This window comes from Passer domesticus, chromosome 1 (assembly GCF_036417665.1).
Source record: "Passer domesticus isolate bPasDom1 chromosome 1, bPasDom1.hap1, whole genome shotgun sequence".
NCBI classification, from domain to species: domain Eukaryota; kingdom Metazoa; phylum Chordata; class Aves; order Passeriformes; family Passeridae; genus Passer; species Passer domesticus.
The window spans coordinates 158,968,490-158,986,911 of NC_087474.1; the positions used below are offsets into that span (position 1 = coordinate 158,968,490).

At 41.1% G+C, this 18,422-nt stretch overlaps 1 protein-coding gene across 11 annotated transcripts in view; it reads right to left on the bottom strand.

The window, feature by feature from the left end:
* The window catches only part of TSNARE1 (t-SNARE domain containing 1), a 448,830-nt gene that overhangs the window by 177,375 nt on the left and 253,033 nt on the right, over nucleotides 1-18,422 (bottom strand). For all 11 annotated transcript variants that reach the window (XM_064398977.1, XM_064398966.1, XM_064398995.1 and 8 more), the window contains one exon: nucleotides 337-409. In XM_064398977.1, the coding sequence (XP_064255047.1) occupies nucleotides 337-409 (73 nt within the window). The remainder of the gene's footprint in view (nucleotides 1-336; nucleotides 410-18,422) is intronic.

Below are 18,422 nucleotides of genomic sequence, written 5' to 3' on the forward strand. Positions count from 1 at the left end.
TTTTTAATTACAATTCCAGGTAGAAAGGAAGAATTGGATCCCTTTCCAGTTAATGTTATATATTCTCCAACTTCCTTTTTTTTTGCAGTCAAAAGGGAATGGATTCATCTCCCTGTGAATTCTATTTTATGCTAAATATACCAGCAAACTGTCCATAACATAAGAACCTTATTGCACAGGGCAGCTTGTCAGATCCAGACATCTCTGGATGTACAAAATGCTCAAAACACAGGGAAAATAATCACAGCATCAACAAAGGGCTGCTTATGAGGGACAAAATCACGCTGGGATGGTGGAAGGGGGTAATAGAGCCCATAATTTTCATGTGACACCTACCTATTGTGTCTCCTTGCTCGTGCACCATGGAGGCCAGGTCTTTGATGATCTGGTTCACATCCAGCATGTCACTCTGGAAAGACAGAAATCCTAACATTACCCAGGAATGGGGAATATCCAAGTACAAAAGGCACGTTCCACAGTCCAGCTTGGCAAAGAAAAACACAAACCAAGAAATCTTCAGTGATGTAGATGCAAAAGGGAAAGTTACAATGCTCCCATAGTAAAAAATTCCCTCAGAGCCATGTTTTGCTGGATCCAAGGCAGGCAGCTGACTCAAGCTTTGTGAGAAGAGCAAGTGGAATGATCAGATTTTATGCTTGCTCTTCAGAATTGTGGAGCACTAAGGAAAAACAACAATAAAAACAACAGTGGCAAACCCTTCTCTTTCTAAAAAAGTTATTGGTGATGCAGGCCATTCCTCCCAGACTGTTTTCTCCTGCACAGAAAAAGGCCATCTCTCAGCACAGCTTCCATCTGATGCTATTCATAAACTGATGGATACAATCAAAAACTCCCTGAATTTGAAATTGCCTTATTGGTAGGGCAATAAGGAAAGAGCTGTTTGATGAACAGATTCATTTATATGTTTTCAAGTAGTTTTAAAAAAATAAAAACCCGTAACTGCATTGAGCTCTGAAATTTTCTCTGTGAAAACACAGCAAATTACCCATGAGTTTGTTTCCTTCATTTCTGAACACTTACCATATAAAACAGCAAATGTGAGCATATGTTGACATCATATGACACTGGGTCTTGTAAAAAGAATTAGTTTAGCAATAATAGACATAATAATATAGACACTGCTAAATGCACTACCAGCAAGGCAGCATTACCAGGGCAGAAAAAAAGACACTAAAAAAGGATGTATATATTTTTTTCAGCCCGACAAGTCAGAGAATCGCAGAAACATTGAAATGGGCAGGAACCTTTGGAAGTTATTTAGCCAAACAGTCCTTCTCAGAGCAGACAACTAAAGCAGGGTGCTCAGGGCATGGTTTTTTGTGCCTCCGAGGATGGAGATTCCACAGGCTCTCTGGCAAACTGTAAGTCCGTGGAATCCTGTGTGTTGTTTGAGCATGGCTGGATGACAGGCACCCACCAAATCTGCTCTACCACTCCCCTCTGTAAGTAAACAGGAGACTGAAAATATAATAAAGGTTTCACAAATTAAGGACCAGGAGACCTCACCCTCCAAATATCATCACAGGTAAAACAGACAGATATTAATTGAATTTATTACTAACAAAATCAGAGCAGGACAATGAGCAGTTTCAGAACTGTCTGGACACAATCCTGTGCCTGTGCTTGAGCAGGGAGGTAGGACCAGATGGCCCCACTGTGGTCCCTTCCAGCCTGGTCCACCCTGGGATTCCATGTTCATCCCAAAAGATCCAATTGCCTCCACCATTCTTTTTAAAGAACTCCATTTCCCCACTAACAAATTTAGAAAATGGTGCAAAATGAATCCACGTCCTCCTACTGAAGTTTGCTATGAGAATATAACTGGCATAGCACTTCAACACGTAATGCAATAGAACTGCATCAATTTAAAATGAGGTCTGGGAGTCCCACTGTGAGAGCTAGAATAGAACAAATTGTTGAATAACTGAAGATGGAGGAAAAGCAAAAGATTGGAAAAGCTGTGAGAAATCATAATAAAGCAAAAAAAAAAAAGTTCCCCCAACCAAAGACTGGGTAAAGCACCACAAAATGTAGTTCATTCCTTCATTTGTCAAGCATAATGAAGCTTTAATTATGGATGGTATTATTCCTAACTTGTAAATACTGCAGAATATTTTGCAAAACAATGAAGTTTAAGTAATTTGAGATTGTACTTGAGCAGTGTGTTAGTAAATCATTACTGGGAAATGAGGAGAAATTAGTGGTGATTTTTTTCTTTTTTTTTGTGTAGGGAAGTTTTCTGAGCTTTTTGTAAAAAAAATTAAGGGAGAAAGTTAAGGTTTAGCAAAATGCGAAGAACTGAGAATTAACTTGAATGTCTTGCTCTGCTCTTAACTGCTTTGCAAAAGATGATTAAGGGAAATAACATTTAAAAATATATAATAATACTAGAAAAACACAGAATGCTAATTTTTCTCTCTTGGCTAAATTGTCACTGACATAATTTTTTTGTGTCTGTTCCTTGCAATATAAACACAAGCCTTTCTACACTTCAATCTGCTTTATTTTGTTGTGCTTCTTTTCAGCACTTTAAGTGAAGGTGGCTTAAAACCTCACTAATATGTTTTTGCACATTCATTTGGTTAGACAGAGCTTATTGCAATATATTGAATTACACGTGCCCCCACCCACCCCAAGCATTTCCACTGGAATAAAACAGATGATATATTGACTTCTTAGAGGACCATTCCCAGCTAATTTAGCCATGAGGAGTTGGGCTGTGTATGTCCTGATCCCCAGATATTGGGGATATTGGGGTTCTTCAGGGAAGAATGAGGAAGAAAATTCAACATTGTGCGCGAACGGTGCTGGTTCAGCTTTGCCATTTGCATTCAGGTACTTGAAACCAACCATCTGCAGCTGCAGAGTATAGATCCTTTCCATAATGTTGCAATAACACTTAAAATTACTGTTTAGCAAATATGCATCAGTGAGAGCCAGCGCCGAGTTGTGAGGAAGGAAAAACTGTGACTGCTGCACTTGAGGAAAAGCTAACAGGGGTGAGTTATAAAGCACAGAGCACAAAAACAATCTGACCTGAAGCAAGAAATCTGTTGAATAATTTAACCTGGCAATGTGAAGTTTCAAAGTCCTTGATATAAGTAAGGAAAACAAAGGAAGAAATAGAAAAAAGAAAAAATAGCCAGAAATAAAGACCTTCCATAATGGAATATACCTTGGAGCTACTCTCCTTCTTGCCAGGTCTGCTCCATCCCCAAGTACCTCTGAACTTGCCAGGCATCAGAGTTTGTTAGGAAAATCAGATTGCCTTTGGTTCCCTATGTTTGCACTCACTTTGCAGAATTCACAATGAAATACAGCCCCTCATAAATCTCTGACTCCACAGAACCCAGGAGTGCAGCAGCCACCACCATTCCCAAAGTTCTGTCTCCCTGCCAGCTAACTAGGCTGGGGCTCCCTAGGTTTTAATTAACACCAGCCTTTCCTGCCTGGCAACAATTCACTCACTATATTCTGCAGCAAGAGGGAGACAGATTTAAACTGTTCCAAATAAATCCTCTTTTCTTTTTTTCTTTTTCTTTTTTTTTCCCATCCCCAAAAAGAAGAAATCCATTGTTCAGATTAGTAGACAGGACTTAATATTGCCCATTCTGGAACAAAAAGAATTAAACTAGTTAACAACAAAATGAAATGCCAGTAGCTAAAGATGGCCAGAAAAGCAGAGAAGTGACAGACAGAGATGCAAAAGAATGAGGCCCTTAAGTTCCAGAGGATTAACTCTCACTAGGGAAAATTAGTTTGAGAAGTTCTTAACAGAAAGTACTAGGTTAAAATGGCAGGACTATTTGAGTCACTTAACCTGACTCAATAAGTGAATAATGTCACTGTATAGTACTGAGATTTCAGGAAAAAAATTAAATTTCCAAACCCGACACAAAAATGGTTGGAAATATGATTTTTCAGATAAACTAAAATTTCAATTTCCCATTTTTTGATTTAACAAGATAAAGATTTCAACATTTTTGAAATTAATTGGTGAGCAAGTCAGGCTATAAAACCCAGACATTGTCACCAATGTGGGAATGATAAATTCCAGCAGCCCATTTCCCCACAGAATGAGCATTACTGAAGTATTTCCAAGACAGAAAATAAGCAAACTTCTTCTCTCTTCCACTCTCATGCTTTGTGGGGTGAAGATTTATTCACACTGAAAACTTCCAACATTACTCTGCCTTTAATGATATCCTAAGGACACTGCTGTGTTCCAGACATGGGAATGGTGTTAAATAAACCAGAGAGGGGAACATGTTCTCCTCAGAAGGACACAGAAGAAATCTGTGTAGTCAATATTTCCTCTCTCACATGGAGACAGATCCCAGCCTCCCCTATCAGTGTCAGCTCAGGTCCTCAAGGGAAGGAGCACTCATTTCTAGGAATGTTTGCCTTAGGTTTGTATAAAAATGGGATCAAAGGTATCAGTGCTCTATCCTATTTAGCACACGTGTTTACTCACAAACCAGCCATCCATTTTTTAAAGGACTATAAATTAGCATTTAAATTAATTGCTGCCTCAATATCCAGGAGCTGCTGAATTTTTACAAGCGAGGTCACATTCTGACCCATATTTATTCTGCAGCAAGCAGCCAGGAGAGCTGTAAAATAAACCCCAAGGAGATCCTGAAAGATGTCCTAGAAGGCCTATGTGTGCATTTCTGCACATAGAAGCACTCCAAAACACAATAAAGCAAAACAAACCCCTTGTGCTTGATATCTTTGGGGGAAAAAAATACAGAAGCAAGAAAAAAAAATCAACCAGCAGCCCTTTGTAGTTTCTATCATGTTTTTCCAAAGAGATGCTGAGATGTTCCTTATGTGTTGTCCCATCTGCAACAGCTGTAGGGCATCTCCTACCCTGTGGTCCACCATGTATGGACATGGAAAAACAAATCAGAGCATGGTGTTTGTCTGTCCTCATTCCTTTCTGAGAGGCAGAGGAAGGAAAGAAAAAGGAAAAAAATAATATAAAACATGAGCAAGCTTCTGATGCAACATAGGCAGAAACTAAATCTTGCTGCAGCAGCCTTTCAACAAATATTTTTCTCTTGTCTATGGCTGGGGAGAAAAAAAATGACATTCAATAAATCAACCTGATTCAGCCTAAGCAACAACAGACCAGCAGAAAATTGTTTTGAGGGCAGAAGCCATCCAGAACAGCAATTACAGACTGAGTTAGATCTCCTCTGAGACTCAACAACAGCCAGAGTGTGGAGTTTCTCTCTCCCTCTCTTTGCCTGTGCACGTTTCCTCTCTCTTTTGCTGTCTTAGAGGTCTGTGTCATCCCAGGGAGTGTAAAACCATGCTGCATAATTAAAGTAGTCATGCTGAGCTTTGGGATGCCAGTCCAGCACCCACCTGGGGACAGCAGACCAGGAGACACAGCAGGAAGGGGATTCCTGTCCACCAAACCCAAACAGAGAGGCTGTGGGAGCTGAGATCATCAGGGAGAGCTGAGGGCACCTCAACAGGGACGAGCACAGAGATCCTGCCAGCTGCCAGCTGGTGTTTTATTCATTCTGCCCCTGGCTGGATGTCACATGCCCACCAAAACTGCTCCGTCACTCCCCTCCTCAGCTGGACAGGGGAGAGGAGATACCACAAGAGGCTCTTGGGGTGAGATAAGGACAGGGAGAGATCAGTCATCAGTTTCTGTCACGGGTAAAATAGACTTGATTTGGGTAAATCAGTTTTATTTGTTACCAATCAAAATCAGAGCGGGGCAATGAAAAATAATATAAAATCTTAAAACACTTCTCCCCAGCCTTCCCTTCTTCCTGGACTTCACTTCCATGTTCTCTCCTGTCACCATGATACTTTCTGGAAAAATTCCCTTACCCAGGATTTTCTCCTGGGAAGCTTCAGCTTGTCCCTGTTTTGCTGCTTTGGAATGTGATTTGGAGAATTGTTTATCCCAGCATGTGAATTGCTTTTATTTAATGACCAATCCCAGTCCAGCTGCGTCAGACTCCCTGGTCTGTCATGTGTTTTTATTATTCTTTCTTTTCTAACTTTCTGATGCATCCTTTTCTCTATAGTTTAGCATAGTTTTAGTACACAATTTCTATAAATAATATGATATATAATATAATATAATATAATATAATATAATATAATATAATATAATATAATATAATATAATATAATATAATATAATATATATACTATATCAGCCTTCTAAAAAAATATAGAATCAGATTAATCTCTTCCCTCGTCCTGGGACCCTTGCAAACACACCAACACTCTCCCTCCTGCACTGCTGTGGCACAGGGGAATAGGGAATGGGGGCTGTGGTCAGTTTGTCTCACATTTCTCACTCCTCACACTCTCCCTCAGCAACATTGTGGGGTCCCTCTCAAGGCAGACAGTCCCCCACAAACCCTCCCAACCTGGGTCCTTCCCAGGGGCTGCAGTTCTTCAGGTGGATCCCCCACAGGGTCACAAACGCTGCCAGTAGTATCATCATGGAATCAGAATCGTGAAATCACAGAATGGTTTGGGTTCAAGGGACCTTAAAGATCTCATTCCAACCTCCTGCCATGGGCAGGGACACCTTCCACTATCCCAGGTTGCTCCAAGCCCCATCCAACCTGGAATTGGACACTTCCAGGGATGGGGCAGCCACAGCTTCTCTGGGAACCTGAGCCAGGGCCTCACCACCCTCACAGGGAAGAATTTCTTCCTAATATCCAATCTAAATGTGCCTTCTTTAAAGTCATTCCCCCTTGACAGGGTTGTCTAAGGGAAATATAATAACAAAAATATAGGAAGAGGTGATTTGCTCTTTTAAAAAACTTTTGGATATTGAAATAGGAGGTGTGTTAATAGAGGAGGTCATCAGTAGTTCTGGTTTTATGTAGATATCCTCTCCTTGTATTTGGGAAATATACTAAAGCATCAAAGACCACATAAAGCATTATTTTTACTGACTTGGATACTGATCTTCAAATTAATTAACACCCTAAATTTCATTTAAATTCATCAGTTAGTAAAGGTCTGTGAATTCCCTTATGTATGTGCATGTGGGTATTTATACAGGCACATAAACACATGTACTCTCATGTACTACAAACACTCCCACCTGTATAAACAGCCACTGTATAGAGACAGACACTAATAATTTTAAGATTAACTTGCCCTGAACATACACCAGGTGTTAAATGAACATTTGAGGCTTAGCAGATTGCAGAGATATAAACATAGCCTATTTCTGTCTACAGCAGCAGAAAACAGACCTTAAATCTCAGGCTTAATTTTTCTGGCTAAACATTCTGATGTAAAATAAGCATGAACACTGATATGATCTGATAACAGGCAAGTAAACAAAAAACAAAAGAAAAATTTGGTTGCCTTGCTTAGTTTTAAACACACAAAAAAACCCCAAAAGGCTGTGCTGATTCTGCTTTGTCTTCAAGTTAATGCTGTGACAGTTTTGATATCAGGAAGAGCAGGAGTGATGTGGGCAGGAATGGGTCACATCAGAAAACTGAGACGCAACAGTTGTGTCATCATGGAATCAGGATCATCAAGCCACAGAATAGTTTGGGCTTGAAGGGACCTTAAAGATCACCCAGTTCCAACCTCTGCCATGTGCAAGGACACCTTCCACTGGACCAGGCTGCTCCAAGCCCTTGGACACTCCAGAGCTGGAATCAGTGCTCCAGGTGGGGCTTCACCAGAGGGAAGAGGGATGTGGCAACAAAAGAATTATGCTACAAATTCGAGGAGCAGAACAAATGGAGAATGTTTCAAATTTCACCCACGATGGAGAAGAGCGTGTGCATTTACACATTTAATTTAACAGTGCCTTGCCCTTCCTTCATCCCCACCACTCTCCTCTTCCACCAGACACTCATAAAGTCAACAAAGAGTGAAAGAAGAAGGGAAATGCACAAAATAAGGAAATGAAGAGGGAAGTGACTTCATTATTCTCCAGAGTGAACATCAGCTCTGCTCCCCAAATGGGAATGTGCCTCAATTTTATTTCTCTTTACTGGATGGCTGACGTTCCTGCACCTTGTTAGCACAGCTGGAACAAGACTCTGGGATGCTACAATGCATATTTGGAAGCAATAGCCCCCTGAGAAACCTGATCTATGGTAGTGGGGTTGGAACTGGGAGATCATTGAGGTCCCAACCCAAACCAGTCCATGATTCTATAATTTATTTTCTAATGGTTGCAGAAGAAAGTTTCTGCACCCACACTATGAATCCAAAGTTTTGCTCTCCTACAGCCAAGTTTTTATCTACTTTACCACTAAAGAAAGATTAATATCCTTGCTTTTCCAACAAACCCTTGGGCTGGGTATGAAAGACACTCACGGATCAGAAATATTGCTTCTGTTTTCTGATATGCTAGAAAGGTTTTTGTGGGATTTTCTGCCTTCTCACCTTTCCCAGCTCCCTGGAGTTGAATTAAGGAGTTCCTTCTGAGTTAATTCACATATGTATATAGGCTAATCAAATGGCACAAAAGTAATTACATGAAGGACCCAAAATGAACAGAGATAATGAAATGCCTGACATTGTGGCCTTTGTAGACCAGGAATAAAAATACTCAGTGAAGATGAAGGTTCTCCCAACAGAGGAAATCCATTTGTATTTCAAATACAGATTGTAGCTGAGGGTTTGTGAAATTTGATGGCCTGACACCCCAAAAGCAAAAATTAAATACAATACAAACGGTAAACATAAAAGGTAAACATAAAAGCCATGCAAACCAGAGCAGAATTGTCCACCAACAATAATCCACAGCCTTGTCCAAGTAAAGGATTTTATGAGCAACAGATCCCTTTTCTTTCTGCAAGAGCTGGGCAGTAACCACAGTGATTTGATGCAGTTGTCACGGAGTGTTTCATGTGGTGGGTACCTGTCCAACAGGAACTATTTGTCTGTATTGCTCATTTATTTTGCTCTCCAACAGCTCCAAGGAGCCATTGGTCTCAACTGCAGAAAGTGAGATATACGAGTTCTTACAGCAACCTATGAAAAAAATAGTTATTATTTTTTATATGCAATAAAAATACTTGTTGGGGACACTTAGTCTTTTTAAAATAAGAAAATAAAATGCATTTAATATTTACAGCTCCACTTTTTTGCAGCTGCTGAGAAGAAGGTCTCCTGAGTACCAAGTCACCAAAGATATGGAAATCTGTCAGCAAACTCCAAACTCAGTTTGTTCCATGCTGACTTTTCCTTTAGCATCTCCTGCTTCCTGCCCCAGGCTGCAATGTATAAACTAATAGCAGCAGTGAGGGAAGTAGTTGTAATCTATCACCCTGACTGATACCAGCCCCAGGAAAGGCAGTTTATTGCAGGTGGTATGTTATCTTCAAAAATAGAAACCGTGCAAAGATTATGACAAAAACTTCAACACTTTCTACACTTTGTTTGCAGCACTATTAATTCTCCACTCTGGATTTATTTCCATGAGGGTCATGCAGCCAGAAAAAAAATACAATGGAGGAATTCATTTTCTTTTTAGGAGTGTTCTGGGAAGCCAAGCAATTAGAGCAATCTTAAGCTGTCATGTATTATCAATTGCTGCTCAATTATTTTACTTAAATAAAACACCAATTGCAGAGTCTGATCTGCAGCTATCAACAGAGTGATTCATTTAGGTGCACTATTTATCCCTGACAATTTTAAAAAGAATATCTAACTGAAAGGAAAGAGACAAAGGGGCAAGGGAAATGCACAGTACCTTTTTACAACTCACTGCTGTGATGCCAATCCTCTGTTTAGAAAAGGCTGAAGCTGCTGTACAGAGTCTGGAGACAACTCAGTCCTTATTACAAATAAAGTTCATGGGTTTTGTGCAAGAGAGGAAGGGAGTCACAAACTCTTACAGAGGTCACTGAAGGTTGGAATCATAAAATCATAGAAGGGTTTGGGCTGGAAAAAGACCTTACAGACCATCTGGTTCCAACCTCCTGCCATGGGCAGGGCACCTAGACCTGGCTAACCAAAGCCCAGTCCAGCCTGACCCTGAGCACCTCCATGGACTGAGCATTCACAACTTCTCTGGACAACCTCTTGCAGTGCCTCACTCTTGCAGGAAAGAATTTCCTCCTAATATGTAAACTAAACCCACCCTCCCTCAGCTCAAGGCCATTCCCCCTTCTCCTGTCACTCCATCCCTTGTCCAAAGTTCCTCTCCAGCTCTCTTGGAGCCCATTTTAGCACTGGAAGGGATTCTAATCTCTCTGTGGATCCTTCTCTTCCCCAGGCTGAACACCCCCAGCTCTCCCAGCCTGGCTCCAGAGCAGAGGTTCTGCATCCCTTTGATCAGCTTAGTGGCCTCCTCTGGACTTGTTTGAAGTGGTCAACATCTCTCTTGTGTGGGGGATCCCAGAGGTCCAGGTGGGATCTCTCAAGAGGAAAGATCTTGTCCTTTTTCTTCAGGATGCTGAAGAGGCACAGCCAAACAAAGGGGTATGGCTGTTCAGGCCATCAAGTGCTCCACAGAGCACCAACTCCATGAGGAACTCCATATCCAAGGTCTACCCAAGGTTCTACCTTCTCCTTAATGGTACAGTTTGGGCAAAAAAGGAGATACATGTTTCATATGATTAAAAAAAAAAAAACAACCTCTCTGCCCTACATTTCCCTGTGCATTTCAAAGCCAAATGCTGTGGTCTTTGTAGGCTCTTCCAGATTTTGGCTCTGTGGACTGGAGACTTTGCTGTTGACACTTTTCTGACATGTTTTCAGTCAATAATGCAGGTAACTTTAAAGGCACAAATGCTGAGTTAAGGTATCTGAGGACAAATTAATTACGACTGCAGCTAAAAGGCTCAGAAAATAAAGGTTGATGGGTATCACCTCCTGCAAGTTGACTCTGCCAAACACCCTGACATGGTTTCATTCTCCACTCTATACAGGAGAGACTGCCTATTTCAAAAATATCCACTATACCCAAAATGATTCAACTCATTATTCAAGGATTTTTTCTTAATGTTTAATTTATTTCTCTCTGTCCTTAGTTACTACTTGGTAATTTGTTACTACCTTCAACCTTAATATTTTAAATTATTCTACCCTTTTTTCAATGCTATTACACATCAAGTATTTCTACACAGTCATCATGGCTCAACTAATCACTGCTGCACTTTCTGAGCCTGCAATTGGTAAATTCCTGTAATCTCTCTTCATAAATTATACTTAATACTTCTTCCTCATTTATTTCCTTCTGGATCAGCTCCAAATTTCTAATAGAAAAAGCAGGCCAAAATGCTCTCATTTCTCACACACCTCCTTATCATATAAAAGGTGCCAATGTCTAAGGCAGACACTAAAGGCTGTGTGACAGTTCACTTTGTTTTCCAATTGTCTGTGCCCAGTATCCAGTTGAAAATTTCCAATTTCTGGTTAAAAGTATCCAACATGTCCAGCGGCAATGCTTCTTTAGTTGGCTCACTCACCAGCTGTGTCAGGAATTTATCGTCCCCACACTCCAGGGACATCCAGGACTGTTTCCTCTTTGCTGTGGTGTATTTCCAGCAGACACCTGGTTAAATTGAATTCCTCCATGGGGACAAAGGCCAGTGATCACGAGGCTTCTCCCAGGTACTTTAGAGCAATTTATCCATCTCTTCATCTTGGCTTGAAGGTCTGTAACAGATTCCCACCAGGATTTCTGCTTTGCTGCCTTCCCTGTTATCCTGACCCATGAACACTCAGCCCTATTGACACAAGGATTACTCCACTGCCTCTCCTCCTTTGCTGTCCCTTCTGAAGACTTCACAGAGATCCATTGCAGCACTCTGGTTGTGTGAGCCATCCCACCCCGTTTCCAATCACAGCTTCCCAGTGGCACAATGGCTTCCAGCTCCTCCTGTTTGTTGCTCATGCTGTGGGCACTGGAGCTCTTATGTTTTCAGAAGCAGCACAATACCAGCTGCTGTCTGCCACCCCAAATCCAGAAATCTCAGATCAAAATTATGGATTGCAATTCCCATCCAGTAATTAAAATGATGGGTCCGAACAACAAGCAGCTCTCTCTCTGATCAAAGGATATAAAATTCAAACAATTAATCATCCATTTTACTTCAACAGTTTTGTTTGTGTGTCACTGGCAGATGGGGGAGATGCTCCCAGAGAACAAAGTCTGGATCATTTTAATCTCTAGAGGAAGGAGGAATTATTTATAGTGTAGAGTTGGTGAATTATATGTTGACGTTGTCTACATTTACTGCTCAGCAATTTGCCCTGGCTCACTTCAGAGTCAGTGGGGAGCCAACACTGGGATTGTGGAGCTCAGATTAAGGGTGAAATATTTTCAAACTGTCTGGGACTCATAAATACTAAGGTGAAAATTTCAGAGAAATAGTGAGAAAACCTTAGACCTGTAAACTGAAAATTCATGGGGAATCAGAAGAGAGAAAAGAGAGCGAGCAGCACAAAATCTAAAGTCTGGTATTTAGAGGCCAGATATTTAATGCCAGCCCTGTGCTGCCCCAGTTGTACAGATGATAGGGGAAATAATCCAGTGTATGATTTGTTGTTGCACAAAACACAGCAGGAAAATGAGCAGCAAGAATTGTGCATTTGCCAAAGGTTACCTGGTACCTTTCTAGGACAGAGCAACACCTGAGGAGGGGAAAAAGCAGCAGATGACAAACACACAAGTAGAGCAAATGAAGTCTAGATGAAAAATACTGTAAAACTGGCTCAGAAGTCATAGTTGAAAACTATTTTTTCATCAGTAAATGCTCTTTGGTAATGGACAGGAAGGATGCACGGGAAGGATTTTAACATCACAAAGTTCAACAAGGACAAATAAAAGGCTCTGCTCCCTGCCTGGGACAATCCCCAGAATCTGAACAGAATGGGAGATGGAATGGGAGCAGCCTTGCAGAGAAGGATGTGGGAATAGCTGGTGGATGAAAAATTGACACGAGCTGGCCATTTGCACTCAAAGCTCAGAAAGCCACCCATGTCCTGGGCTTCACCAAAACCAGAACAAGCAGCAGGTGAGGGAGGGGATTTTATCACACCCTGAGTTTGTGTGGTTTTCCTGCATCCAGGACTAACCAATATTTTTCAGGAATGGTTTAGGTGATGGCACAGAAAGGACAGTTCATAAATAAGAAGGTGCAGTGAAGCTCAGAAATATTTTGAGCCTGTCAAGTGATATGATTAGAATTCAAAGGGATCTTGTTAAAATGGGGAAACACAGTAAGGAAAAAGGGTGAAGCCAAATAATAAAAATAGGAAGTTCTACAGTTAGACATCAAGAATAGTAGGCAATTTCCTGGGCAGAAGTCCTCAAAAAGGAAATAAACAAACAAACAAAGGTGCTGAGGGGTGCTGGGGAAAAAGCTAGCACTTGTGAGATAAAATATTGTGTCCAATTTTGAGCAACAAATCTCAGGGGAACCACCTGGAGACAGCTCTGAGAAAAGCCATGGGAATGATCAAAAGTGTTAGAAACACAGTCTGATAAGAAAAATAGGAATTAGTGTGGTTTTCAATGTAGAAAAAGCAGGATGTGTGGGGTTGGAGGGGTGGGGGGACACAACAGATGTGATAATGCTTTTCTGACAAGTGGAACTGTTGCAAATAGGAAGGGGATAACCTGTTCTCCATATTCCCCCTCCATATGACAGAAATTCATGGACTGAAACTGCAGCGGGAGACATCTATATAAGAAGTTAATGATTCGGGTTGTTGATCCTGTCTTAGAGCTGAGGAAAGGATTTGATGATGTTTAAAGATTGCTCTTTACTCCCCTTGTCTAATACTCAATGCAATCAATACAAGCCCTGGAATTCAGAGAGAGACTGCCTCAGAATGCAGCCACAAACTCCCCATCAGCTCCAGTCACTAAACTGATTAAATCATGCACCTCTCCCTGAGCCTTTCCAAGCTAAGACAAATTCAGCAAATCTCCGCTCTGTTAAACATCCTCGTCTACAAAAAAATAAAAACAAAAGGTGATGCTCAATAAGCTTTGACCAACTTATCAATAGCCAGAAAGACACTTTCTGCCATTAAATAGCAGCAGATAACAATCAGATAACAGCAAGGAACAACGGCTGCTGCAGCAGGGAATCCTGACAACAGTGTGCCATCTATCAGCTGTGTGTGACAACAAACCAGAGCCAGCCCCTGTCCCAGGGGCTGCATTTAGAAACCATCAAGCACATCTACAGTGACAGAGCAGATACTCCTGCTCTTAGAAACCCACCAGTCACTTAGCAGAGAAGTGAGTTATCCTGACTTCCTTCCCACCTGCATTGCCCCTTCCCCAAGGAAATGCTAATTTAGGGGAATTTGGATTCAGCGCTCCAGTTTATTAGAAAGTTTTAGGCATTTATATTCAATCATGCTCAGCTTGTGCTCCCTGAGTTCAGATTAGCTTTCAATGGACTATTTTAATTTTGTTTTAATTTGCAAATGAGGCAGGTGAGAGTCTAGCCTTGAAGCGGGGGTGGCTCAGATCATTCCCAGCCACACTCTGGTGTCTCTGGCTCAAAGGATGAAGCCCTGGAAAAGCTGGATGGATCTAGGGGGGTGGGGTAAGAACTGGGGGAGTTGGGGAGCTGCTTTCAGACTGAACATGCCTTGAAAATGCTGCTGCTTACTGTTAACACTGCAGGTAATTCATTGCTTTTTCCACTGAAGGAATTTCAGTTTGGCAAAAGAAATAGTTGTCCAGCACAGAGGACTTCAGACTACACCTGCCATACCTCACGTTATGATTTGTCATAAAGTATGATACAGAATCACAGAATCTTTAAGGCTGGGAAAAAAGCAAAGACCATCAAGCTCAGTCTTTGACCAAATACCACCATGTCCCCAAAACCATATCATGAAATGTCATGTCTACTCATTTTTTGAACACTTCCAGGGATGCTGACTCCATCACTTCCCTAGAAACCTTGTTCCAATGGCTGATCACTCTTTCATTGAAGAATTTTTTCCTAATATCCAACCTGAATTTCTGGTGCAACTTGAGGCTACATATATATTTGATTTTTTTTAAATACTCTGTAATATCAAAATACTTTTATCAGGCCTTAATGAACCGATGCTGAAAAGTCACTGAAGCAGTTCAAACACTTCTAAAAGCAAGATGAAACAGCCATTTTTGGGGGGTTTTGGCTGGTGACAATAAGTTCTCACTGTTTGGACTCTTTGGCATAAAATTCATGGGTTTTCTTCTCTGTCCAATCCTTACCAACCACAACTGCAGCATTGGTAATATGAGGAGACAATTTAGAACAGAAATGGAATATAGTTTCAGTTACCATAACCAAACCCAAAAAACATAGAATCATGGAATCATAGAACATCCTGAGTTGGATGGGATCCATGAGGATCATGAATCCAACTCCTGGCTCTGCACAGGACAGCCCCAAGAGTCTCATCATGTGCCTGGGAGCATTGTCCAAATGCTCCTTGTTCCTTTAAATTTGGGTCACCATCATGTCCCGCCAGCCTCAGCTCAGCAGAAAACTGAACATCCCTTTGCATATTTTGCCCATGAAAGACCCCAAGCCATCCCTGCAGAGTGGCTCCTGCCTTTGCAAAGTGTGAAATGTCAGGAGCCAGCCCCCCCCCCCCTCAGCATCATCACACCCACCCTGCCACATTTTGATTTATTAGGCTCTCAAAATGGTTTATTACAGGAGAGTGTTCCTGCCCTGATTCCCACCTTTACACAGCACTGAACCCTTAGCTCTGTCTGAAGCCTCTCTGAGTTTAGGTTTGTATCTCTTCATTGTGGGTTGTTGGTTGTTTTTTTTTTTAAACAGAAAATAGATTGCCATAAATTTTGCCCTTTCAAGTGTTCAGTGACAGAGTGGAGTTGCCCTCAGTCACATCTGTTTATCCTGGTAAGCACATTTATAAAGTGATTTCCCATCCTCGTTATTCTGTCAATGGCATTTCACACTGCAGCTACTTTAATGCAGCATTTTATCACTTGTCCTGAGGGCTGCTGACAGCTGCCAATTTCAAGGCTTCATTCCAATCTTAATTTTCTTCTTTTCCTTTTCCTTGTCCTCACCCCCTTTCCCCATCTTCTCCTTTATTTCCAGAAGAAAGGGGAGTTAGATGAGTGCAACGAACGCTGAGGATTTCCTCTCCCCTTTAACACAGAGACATTATAATCCCATAATAATCCCATAATGTGAAGTGTGTTAGCAAGGAAAAGTTAAAATTCGGGAGAGTTCAGCCGCATTTCACTTGACTATTGGACTTTTCATCTTTTTTTCTGACAAATTCTCCATTAATGCTCCTGGGATAAAATTTCCCTGCTCCCTTGCCATGCAGAAATTGGACTGTTCATCTCCCAGGGAAGGTACTTTGTGTTCTTGATTGCTGTGATCCTCCTGCCATCCAGAAATGCCTAAATCAAACCAGAATAGGCTAAAATCCAGATCAAAGCACAGAAGGAGAGAAATTTTACTCAAGGAATGCTTTTCATACCTCCTTGAGACAGCTCCCTTTTTTTCACAACACTTGTATTTCATAAAACCAAAGAATAATTTAGGATAAAAAAAAAAAAGTTTAAGACCATTGAGTCCAACCATTAACCCAGCACTTGCAAGTCCACCACTAAATCCATATCCCCAAGTGCCACATCAACACATTTTTTAACTTTAATTAAATTAACTTTAATTTTTTTAGCTCCAGGAATGGTGACACAACCTCTTCCCTGTTCCAGTGCTTGTCAACCCCTCTGTGAAGAGTTTTATTTCCTGATATTTGATCTAAATCTCCCTTAGAGATTTAGAGGCCATCTCCTCTTGTTCATTTGTTCCTTTGGAGAAGAGACTGACTCCAACATCAGTCTATCCATGACCATCCAAGGAAAATTTTTAGGGTCTCAGTCTAAGTTTGCCCAAGAGTAATTCCTAGTTTGCTCAGTGCTCCAGCAAGGAGACTTTTACATAGCAAGAAAACTTCACAGGAATCTGTTCCAGTGCCCAGTCACTCTCTGGGGGAGGAACCTTTCGCTAATATCCAACCTAAACCTTTCCTGACACAACTTGAGGCCATTCACTCAGGTCCTGTCACTGTCACCAGAGCAGAGATCAGTGCCTGTCCCTCCTCTGCCCCTCACAAGGAAATTGTAACTGCAATGGGGTCTCCCCTCAATCTCCTCAAGGGTGAACAGAACAGTGTCCTCAGCCTCTTCCTGTATGGCTTCACCTCTAGAGCCAAAATAATGTTTTGCCAGCACCAGAAATGTTGGCCTGGATCAAGATACTGTCACTGGTTTGCAAGGTCGTATCAAAGCGAGTCTTGAATCATTCTCCAAGACCAAAAGAAAAATTTTCATCTTGACACGGGCCAACCATTCTCTTAGTCACATTTTCACTTAGTTTTATGAAATAGTAAAAACAATTTTCTTCTTCTGATCTGCAATTAACATGTGATTCAATTACTGGGATTTTCTTCCAATGGAATCGATTTTTTGCCCATATTGTTGCTGGAATGTACAGTCATGTTGGTGAAAAAGGGCAATGTGCCAGAATATTACTTAGATAACCCAGGCTTGCTTAAATTGAAGGCTTTTCATCTGTTCAATTAAAAGTACACATCAAAATCAGGACATTGTTTTTCTCCAATTTCATTATCCGGACTGATGGCTTATAAATGCATTTATTCATGGGATCATCAGTCTGTGATTATCAAGAGAACTGAATCATAGAAAGGTTTGGGTTAGAAGTCACCCTAGAAACCATCTGGTTCTGCCATACACTGAAGAGGAAGCACAAAACAAGTTGGTCAAGAATGGTTGCTAAAAAACAAATTCTTGTTATTTCCTTGAATAATTCCAGGCGTGCCCCATCCCTGGAACTGTTCAAGCTCATGTTGAAGAGGGGTCTAAGAAACCTGGTCTAGTGGGTGGCATTCTTCTGGGGGGAAGGGTGGTTGGTATTAAATGAACTTTAAGGTTCCTTCCAACCCAAACTTTTCTATTATTTTCTGATTTTTATGATTCTGTAGATGTAAGCTCAAATTTAAAAAAAAAAAATCAGGTGACAAAAATCTTAACTTAGACAAAAAAGGAGGAAGTGCTGTAAGACATTGGGGTGACAGAATCTGGGATGCATCACTGCTACTCAAAGAAAAAGAAAATAAATATTTTGTCCAAACAGTCTGGTGAAGAAGCAGCCTATGGATATCACTGGGTATGGATGCATGTTTGAGGTTTTGAGATAAACAACAGGAGAATCAATACAGTACATTAAGAGAAAGATGTTCATGGGCCTGCTCATGATAGAACAAATGTCTAAAATCACAGTGGATGAACTGTGTCTTAAAAGTGTGTTTTCATAGATTATTTTAATATCTTAAAGTCAGGCAGAGACATCTACACCCTGGAAACCTTCAGTTATGGGAAAAGTACCTTGCTCTGGGTGACAAAA